Source organism: Dendronephthya gigantea, unplaced genomic scaffold (genome assembly GCF_004324835.1).
Source record: "Dendronephthya gigantea isolate DGI-Jeju-01 unplaced genomic scaffold, DenGig_1.0 000129F, whole genome shotgun sequence".
Classification (NCBI taxonomy): domain Eukaryota; kingdom Metazoa; phylum Cnidaria; class Anthozoa; order Malacalcyonacea; family Nephtheidae; genus Dendronephthya; species Dendronephthya gigantea.
In genome coordinates this window covers 568,227-577,500 of record NW_021163139.1, presented here as the reverse complement: position 1 = coordinate 577,500, position 9,274 = coordinate 568,227, and the positions used below count along the sequence as shown (strand labels likewise).

Genomic DNA, 9,274 nt, shown 5'->3' with positions numbered 1-9,274 from the left:
TGGAAGATGATGAGAAGGTGGATGAGCCATGTAGTGAGAAGGGTGGGCCTGTGTTAGATAAGAGTGGAGAGGGGAGTAAAGAGGGAGAAAAGGGTGGATCTCTGGTTGAAAGTGCAGAAGGGAAGGATAGCACTGCCGAGAGTGACAAGAAAGGGGTAGGTAGACATGATGCGGGGTGTGAATCTGCAATTCAAAGTCATAGCCGCGATGGAGATCAGTCTGCTTTGGGTATGAGTGCAAGTAATGTTGAACATAGTTGGATGTATGTGGAGGGTGATGAGGGGGCAAGGAGTGAAGGTGATTGTTTAGGAGTGGAGCTTGTGGATAGGGATGAACAAAAGGAGGAAGTGGATGCAGATGATGAAGCAATGGACAAATATATTGAGGCCAGAGATGGTGAGGATGGTGCAGAGGAAGATAAAAATCTAGTAGGTGGGGTGATAGAGAGCGATGGGGAGGGTATAGTGGTTGATGACTCAGTTGTGTGTGAAACAAAGGCAGAGAAAAAAGATGAAATAAATATGGATACAGCTGACCAAACAAGCCACATCGAGAATATTCCATGTGATGAACAAACTGATATTTCCAAAGAACATTTGAGTGGAGCAGATATCATCCCAGCTGAAAAAAGCATGCACTCTGAAAATGGTAAGTACAGAAGTACTCTGAGGTAGAACTGACAAGAAAAAATGATCCCACATTTTACAGGAAAGTACAACTTTCCTGGTTCATTGCCAGTAAAATATAAGCCAGTACGTTCTCTAAAATAATTAATTAAGTTTGGTTGTCATCAATTAAAATACCTAATTCCAGTGATATTGTTCATTCAGAGAGCAGCAGTATGACTGGTTTGTCCCACCATAGTCAACTGGATCCAGTAGAAGACAACCCTATGACTGAGCACTCAATACTGCATGGACAAGTTCAAGAAGAAGATTTAAGCAGCACTGCTATCAAAAGCCAGGGTCTATCAGGTGAGGGTGCACATGATGACAGTGGTATTGACCAGCTCAAATTATCTAACCCAAATCAGGTCGACCGGGATGCCACAAAGTTACCAAACAATGCCGAACAGGATCTTTCTGAAGTACCTCAGGAAGTTCAAGAATCGGTTAGATCTGAACTAGCTAATGAAGGTCTAAATCAACCAATTCCTGAAGATATGTTTTCCACAAGCCCAACCGAAATTAATGAACCAAGGCAGGATCAACAACCAGTTGAAGATCGTGAACATGATCCTGGCAACCAACCAGACGACCAAGAACCAGATGAGCGACTCCCGAAAAGACCCACACCAGAGCAACAACCTGCTGGAAGATCTAAACCAGGACGACCGAAGCATCAAGCTCCACTCTGTTCATTACGATTTCTACTTGCTTTACTCTTCGCAATATTTTCTGCTTTTGTTGTGCATAAACATCCTGATCTTTTAACTTTTATGCGGTCAGCTAAGGCTCCACTACCGAAGCCGACAATCTCGATGAAAACAAAGATCCATGTTTCACCCTCTGCCCCAAGTATGCAGCTCGTTGCAAAATGCGAGGCTTACAACAGCTCGTACGCAATACACCACTGCCGCTGGAGACAAATCCACCCTCTTGCTACCACCCCCGAAAATACCGTTTTCCCCGGGGATGTCCAAGAATGCCCACCGGCCAACCCCACCGCTCGTGAAGTCGACGCTTCGCTTCACGGCCTAAAGGTTCCCACCGAGTTGGGGACGTACACTTTCGAGGTGGCCTGCGGTCACGAGGCCGGAAACTCCGCGATCAAGCGGGTAGAAGTTTGGATCAACGAACTAAACCCTCCGATTATGACCGTGGGGAACACCACGTTGACCGTTTCGACTTCCACTGGCATTGCAAAGATGGAGGTCTCGTGTAGAGCAGTGCAGGGGAAGATCGTAAAAAGGAAGTGGGAGTATTTTGATGGGCCAGAAGAAGTGGTTTTGGTTACGCCGACGGACGATGGTGTTGTGCACCTTACCAAACCTGGGGTCTATAAGTTCAAGTATCGATGTACAGATGACTTTGGAGGAACTGCGTTAAGGTATGATGTAGAATATAATGCAAGGTTTTGAGGTTATGGATGCGTAGGTGTGCTGATTTGTAACCATACAGGTCCAAATGTATTTCATGACTTTATAATTGATAGCTCGGCCTTTACCATCCACGCGAAGCCTCCTTATGTGCTTGGCATTGATCTGGGAACCTCCACGACTTGTATCGCGATCATCAAAGAAGATGGAACAAGACAAGATATCGGAATTTATGAAGATGAGAGCGATGTCGATCCTTGCATTCCTTCCGTTGTCGCTTTTGCTCTCAATGGTGATCTGCTGATCGGAGAAAAGGCGTTGCGTCAAGCTGTTCTTAATCCAGATTCGACAATATATGAGGTTTGTCTTACACTGAGAATGGTGCCCATATTAGAGAGGGGCCTACATTAGAGAGATGTTCATATTAGAGAGATGTTCATATAGAGGTGCTCATATTAGAGAGTTCGCATTAGAGGGAGGTGTTCATATTAGAGAGGGGTCCATATTAGAGAGGGATCTATATTAGAGAGGGTCTGTATTAAAGAGATGTTCATATTAGAGAGGCGTTAATATAGAGGTGCTCATATTAGAGAGTTATTCAAGATATGTTTATTCTAAATATTTTGTTCTTGTTATTCATGTGTCAGGTAAAACGTCTCATGGGTCGAAGTTACTACGACGATCCCGATCACAAGTTTTCTTACCGAGTCAGGCCAACTCTTAAATCTCATTCACTAAAAGGTGTTCGTGCCGCAATCGAGATCCCGTGCGGAAAGTCCCGGAAGAAGCTCGTACAACCAGAATTGATCAGCGCACTATTACTACGCCACGTCGCGAACTATGCACAAAGGTATTCTTAAAACCAATTGTGAAATCAGAAATCCGTTCTTCGGTGATTTTTTCGACTATATCTTTGGTTATTCTTTATAAAACCAGTCGAAATTAGTTACCAAAGAACTATAGCTCTTAAATAAAGCTAAAATACAATAGAACAGTAACTCCAAATAGCATTGTGTAGTTTTATTCAATCTACGTTTCATAAAGTGTAATTCAAGTGATATTAAGGTCTGTTCACACGATCCAATTTTGTCGAATCCAATTCACTTCTGATGGATGTTTTATAGTCTGTTGTCTTGCAATGTATACAAGCAGCAAATCCACTGAAGCCAATGCAGTACTGCTTCATCAATAACCGACTATATTCCATACGTCAGAAGTGAATTGGATCCAACAAATTTGGATCGTGTGAACAGACCTTTAAGTCGTTTCAACCGAGAAATAGATCTATTTGGCAACTAGTTCCACTCCTTTCCCGCCACTCTGGTATTCGCATCACGTTACTTTAAATCATTTTTAGATATCTGAAGGTCGCTGTCAAAGACGTTGTCATCAGCGTCCCAGCTCAGTTCGACGATTCTCAGCGAAAGGCGACTATGGACGCTGGTTTGATTGCGGGACTCAATACGATCAAGATTGTGAACGAGCCCACCGTCGCAGCGTTTGCAGCAAACAGCCTGACCGAGGTATGTCCAGTAAACTGCAATATCAACTGGAACGCTAACTCCTATATAGTTCAGCGTTGAACTTTGTTGAAGCCAAAAATTGAAGCAAAAAGCTGAGTTTTTGTCTCTGTTTCTCGTTCAATGTTTATAAAAATTAGCAGATGTCTGTATCTTAAATAGTTTTAGATATTCCAAGATAATTGTACCCTCATTATACCCTGTCTCAAACGTTCAAAAACTCAGAAAAACTACCTTCAAATTTGGCTTCAAAGATGGCGGCCAAAGTATTCGCATTCCAGGTTTTAACGTATCTTTCACGATACGCGGCACGTTTTCTTGTACGTATAGTAATGTACCAGTGCTAACAACTTTGCTGTCGCTCAATTACAAGATAAAAACGTATTTTACACTTCTTATTGGTACACAAACTTATTCGCCTTTCTTAGAAATTGCTTGAAACTCCCAACGAAGAGGCCGAAAGCCCTGAGACGGAGAGACAACGACACGCGGTGTGGGCTGTCGTTGCCGACATCGGAGGAGGGACAACGGACTATGCTCTCATGCAAATTCACGGGTCATACTACAAAGTCATCACAACTGACGGCGATAAAACACTCGGTGGCAGAGATATCGACATACGTCTAACTGAAGTTCTCACCCAAATCCTTTCTGACAAATACCTTGGCTTTGACTTGAACGAGAAAACGTTTCAACAGCGTCTGAGAATTGAATGCGAGCTAGCGAAGATCCAATTGAGCGAGCACGAACAATATTCCATGACAGTCGATTACGTTGACCCTGATGGAAATGCCGAAGATATCCCCTTGGAGCATTTGTTAACTCGAGAAGAGTTTGAGAGTTATGTCTCTGAGATTTTACAAGCTATGGTTAAACCACTAGACTCCTTGCTTCAGCGAGCACGATTGTTGGGTCCACAGAATGTCGAAGAGTTGTATCTGGTCGGGGGAACAAGCCACATCCCGATGTTGAAGCGTCTACTTACGGAGTATGTTTTTTAAAGAACAGTTTAGAACTGATAGAGTTATTCAGTATAAATAAAGTTGGTTCAGTTTAGGTTTCCTCCTGTAGTAACACTGGATCAATAAGAGATGATCAATACTGGACCTCTAGGAAGAACAGCTTAGAACTGATAGAGCTATGCAGTTGCAGTATAAATAAAATCAGTTTAGTTTGGGTTACTTCCTGTAGTAACACTGGATCAATAAAAAACTGATAAATTTATTGTTTTTCATCGTAGTTATTTCAAAAACCTGAAAAATACCCGCCATAAAGATCCTGTTCAGTTGGTCAGTCGTGGCGCAGGGGCATTTGGGGCAGCCTTAACAGGTTTGATCCAGGTTGGAAAGATGCCACGAATAGACGTTGTACCGCTGCCCATTAGTATTGCTGTTGATATGGATGACATGCACGTGATCTTTGAACGAAATCATCTTTATCCGTGCATCCAGAAACGAGTGCTGACTACCTACACGAATAATCAAAATGCTATAGTAATCAAGGTGACACAACTTGTTATCAAAATGTTAATACTGCTTGCAAGCTTTCTGAGTTTATTTATACTGGATAGCTCTATCGGTTCTAAACTGTTCTTCCTAGAGATCCAGTAAGGATTATCTCTTATTGATCCAGTGTTACTACAGGAGGAAACCTAAACTAAACTAACTTTATTTATACTGGATAGCTCTATCGGTTCTAAACTGTTCTTCCTAGAGGTCCAGTAAGGATTATCTCTTATTGATCCAGTGTTACTACAGGAGGAAAACTAAACTAAACTAACTTTATTTATACTGGATAGCTCTATCAGTTCTAAACTGTTCTTCCTAAAGGTCCAGTAAGGATCATCTCTTATTGATCCAGTGTTACTACAGGAGGAAAACTAAACTAAACTAACTTTATTTATACTGGATAGCTCTATCAGTTCTAAACTGTTCTTCTTGGAGGTCCAGTAAGGATCATCTCTTATTGATCCAGTGTTACTACAGGAGGAAACCTAAACTAAACGAACTTTATATGGACTGAAAAAATCTTTGAATCTTCAAGGTTTACGAAGGGGAAGGAAGAACAGCGAATGAATGTCATTTTCTTGGAGAATTTGAGCTCTCGGGCATTCCACCTCTGCCAAAAAACGTCCCAGAAATTCAGGCGACGTTCCGGATCGACACAAATGGCATTCTAAGTGTGAAAGCTTCATACGGGGACACGGTGAAAGGAATGAAGCTTGACGTGTATTCGAAATCTGGAGGGATGATTGATAAAACAAGAGAAAACATGCGCCTTCTTTTGAAAAAATTGATGGAAGTGAGCCCTGCGGGTCAAAGCAAGTGTGAAGCTTTAGAAGATGCAACATTCATGGCTGTCATCCCTGTGAAACCGAATAAATCGAATGTTCTAAAGCTCTCTGTTGAATCTGAGGTGAATATTTTCGCTTGTTTCAGACGCCGAACTTCTCATTTCCTGATTTTAGCCGAACTGGACTCAAACAAAACGACTTTAGCTCATAAACCTAGTTTCAGCACATGAAAAGTTCGACGTCTGAAACAAGCTGTGTTGATTATTAATGGCAGTACTCTTTCACTGAGAAAATCATCTCGGGAAAGTTGAAATCCGGTGTTTAAAACTCTTATTTCATAATAGTACGGCAGTGTCACGATGGCCAACCGTTCAGATCCGAGTGCAGCGATTCCCGCCTTCGGTTTGGTTGCCGTTCAAGGCCTGGTGACGGATTACGACAGCATTTCCAAGGAGACTGACCTCGATATCGTGTTGGTGGTGGATGTTAGTGGTAGCATGGCTGGAGTTCCAATAGTGACAATGAAAAATGTTATGCTGCAAATTATTGACAGACTCAAGGAGAATCATCGCTTAGGTGGGTAGAACAGTTTAGAACTGATAGAGCTATCCAGTATAAATAAAGTTAGTTTAGGTTTCCTCCTGTAGTAATACTAGATCAATAAGAGATTATGGACCTCTAGGAAGAACAGTTTAGATTTGATAGAGCTATCCAGCATAAATTTATTTGGTTTAGCTATCAAAACAACTAAAATTAGCCACCCAAGTGTACTAATACTCGCGTGTACTTTTCAAGGTATCGTGACATACTCGACCGGCGTTCAACGTAACCTACAGCTTGTCAGTTGCACAGCACGAGATAAACAGATCGCCATAGACATCGTGAATAGCCTTTCAGCGTTCGGCTCCACAAATCTATACGGTGGGCTTTTGGAAGGCCTGAACATGGCCTACAATGGCGGCAGACGGTCGAGAGTCCTTCTCTTCACCGACGGCTACGCGAATGATGGATTATGGATAGAAAACGAAGATATCATCCGGGAAATTGTACGAGAGAAGACCGCTTTTAGTTTGGTAACGAAGGCGCAGGTGACGCTCTCGACTTTCGGTTACCTTGGAGAACATGACGAAGTTTTATTGCAAGAACTCGCGACAAACGTTGGAGGAGGCGCGTACAACTTCCTGAACGAGAACACGGCCCTGGGGCCCACCGTCGCCAAGGTACTGGGCGACGCTATACACACGATTGCTGAAAAAATACACCTGTCCGTTACGCCACTGGACGATGTCCAAATCGTGGAGGCCATCACGAATTTCGAATCAACACAGGATGGCGAAAAGTTGAGCTTTAATATACCGAGTACTGCGGATCAGCAATCTCGACACATTTTACTCAGGCTAGCTGTGCCGCCCACACGCGAGCCCACGGTACACGCAGGACTGTATCGCGTGGAGCTCACGTACACGAACACGCTGACGGAACGTGAAGAAGGTTCGATAGTAATTCCTTTTATAGAACCAGTGTCAGTTTGAAACATAACTCGCGTGTACGAATTTCGTAGGGCATGCCGTGCAAAAATAGTTCCAAAGATAGGGCAAAATGTGCCAATGTCTTCTCATTGTTTTGTAAATCTCTTTCGTTCCTAAGTTCTGCACGCACGAACCATTCAACATGGAAATTCACCCAAATTAATCTCATTCACAGGCAGTGAAGAATTTCTGTACGTTGCCCGAAGCGAAGAGCTCGATCTCTTGAGTAAGAGTCGCGATGTTGACGAACAATTAAACCGTGTTTTTGTCGCCAGACAAATTAAACTGGCTTTGGAGGCGTTGAAGAGCGAAAACAGCAGAGAAAACTCCGTGAAACTCCTCAAAACGGCGTATGATAAGGTTGAGAAATCCGACTCCAAAGGTAAACTAAGCCGTTTGTCGTTTTAACCGCGTGCGAGAAACTGTTCCGATGCAAGAAAGTTGTTTTTGTCGGCTAAATATTCGTATACATTTTGGCCCAACTAGAATTTCGGATACGTTAATTAAACTTGTGGGAAAATCAGTGAGCCCACCGCAGTAATATTGCGGTATATAGACTTTGATAATCCCTTGAAAACCTTCAAACCTTTGAAGCCTCAAGCTGCATGGTAACTTTTCTTCGAGGAATTTCATTGAGCAAACGCATTTTGACTGTGTAGGTGAGAAATTTGTGATATATTTGTGGTATAGGGCGTGCATTCACACGAAAGTTCAGATGCTAATTCTTGATACAAGAAAGAATTTGCAGACGAAAATTTGCTCTTTAAACAAGACTTCATATAGTATTTGTTTTTCACGAAGGCTCTCTGTGCTTTCTAGGTCATACGTTGAGTGTCTGCTTGAAAGAAGATTTGATGCAACTGATGCAGGAGGTGAGCGAGGGCGATTTGAACTTAGCCAAGAAATCTTTGCAGGATAGTTTAACGAGTCATTGGCAGGAGAAAGGAGGAAGGAATTCATGTTATGTGACAAGAAAAGAGGACAAAATGATCTCAATATTTACAACTTAAAAATGAGTGCAGTGATTTCGTATTTTTTTCCGTAAAGTATTGGGTTTTATTCGTAGATGTTGCGATCTGTGCTTATCACGAAACTTACACATGTTTCTGTCAGTTATATTTGTTAAAATCCTGTCCAAAAACATCCTCGTGCAAACAGGGACAGTGCAATGAATAGTGTTTAAATAGCTTTAATAAATTACGTAAAGATATCCAATCTTTATGATTATCGTAAAATATGAGAAACAGTAAAAAGAAAATCATAAACAAATCATTTCAATGGTTCTTCCACATAGAATTCAGGTAAAACCTCGTAAAAAATTGTGAGAAATCTGTTGCAAACCGCAAATGTATTCGGGTAGAATGTCTGATGCACTAATTTTTCATGTCAAAGACGATATGCTCATGGTATATAGGGAGGGACGATTACAATCATTTCTGACAAGTTCTGGCTGGGAAGCTAGCTCACGGCAAAGCCTTGGCTATATATTGTCTATCATCAAAGAGCAGCTTCGTGTTGTAAATGTAAAGAAACGGAGCCCAAACAGATAATAAGTTAGCTATTGAAGAGGAATGGTTCTCCACCGAGGTAAGATGATCAAAACTGGAGCCTGATCATTGCATTATTCACAGAATTTCGCTCGCGAGAGGGTTAGCTCGAAATGCAAACATGAAGAAGGCTTATGTCTTAGACTGAGATCTTGTCTTCCGGAAAGATCGCTTATCTTGCAAACTACATACAAACAAAAAGCTGAATTTAGCGATGCCATTATCGGGAAACATTGCGCAAGTTTAAACAGCTGCAACTGGGGAAATAATCCCCGAATGATCCTGGTTACTCCGAGTGATCCTGGTTACCCCAGGCACCGGCCGAAGAAAACTTATTTAAAGCATTA

At 42.1% G+C, this 9,274-nt stretch overlaps 1 protein-coding gene across 3 annotated transcripts in view; it reads left to right on the top strand.

Annotated features, from left to right (window-relative positions):
* Positions 1 to 8,632, top strand: part of LOC114536013 — an 11,147-nt gene extending 2,515 nt beyond the window's left edge. For all 3 annotated transcript variants that reach the window (XM_028557357.1, XM_028557358.1, XM_028557355.1), the window contains 12 exons: positions 1 to 648; positions 831 to 2,049; positions 2,155 to 2,398; positions 2,686 to 2,888; positions 3,396 to 3,561; positions 3,987 to 4,546; positions 4,799 to 5,060; positions 5,602 to 5,973; positions 6,196 to 6,427; positions 6,647 to 7,342; positions 7,556 to 7,762; positions 8,200 to 8,632. The exon at positions 1 to 648 is cut by the window's left edge. In XM_028557357.1, the coding sequence (XP_028413158.1) occupies positions 1 to 648; positions 831 to 2,049; positions 2,155 to 2,398; positions 2,686 to 2,888; positions 3,396 to 3,561; positions 3,987 to 4,546; positions 4,799 to 5,060; positions 5,602 to 5,973; positions 6,196 to 6,427; positions 6,647 to 7,342; positions 7,556 to 7,762; positions 8,200 to 8,390 (5,000 nt within the window). In that variant the 3' untranslated portion in view covers positions 8,391 to 8,632. The remainder of the gene's footprint in view (positions 649 to 830; positions 2,050 to 2,154; positions 2,399 to 2,685; positions 2,889 to 3,395; positions 3,562 to 3,986; positions 4,547 to 4,798; positions 5,061 to 5,601; positions 5,974 to 6,195; positions 6,428 to 6,646; positions 7,343 to 7,555; positions 7,763 to 8,199) is intronic.
* The last annotated feature ends 642 nt before the right edge of the window (positions 8,633 to 9,274 follow it).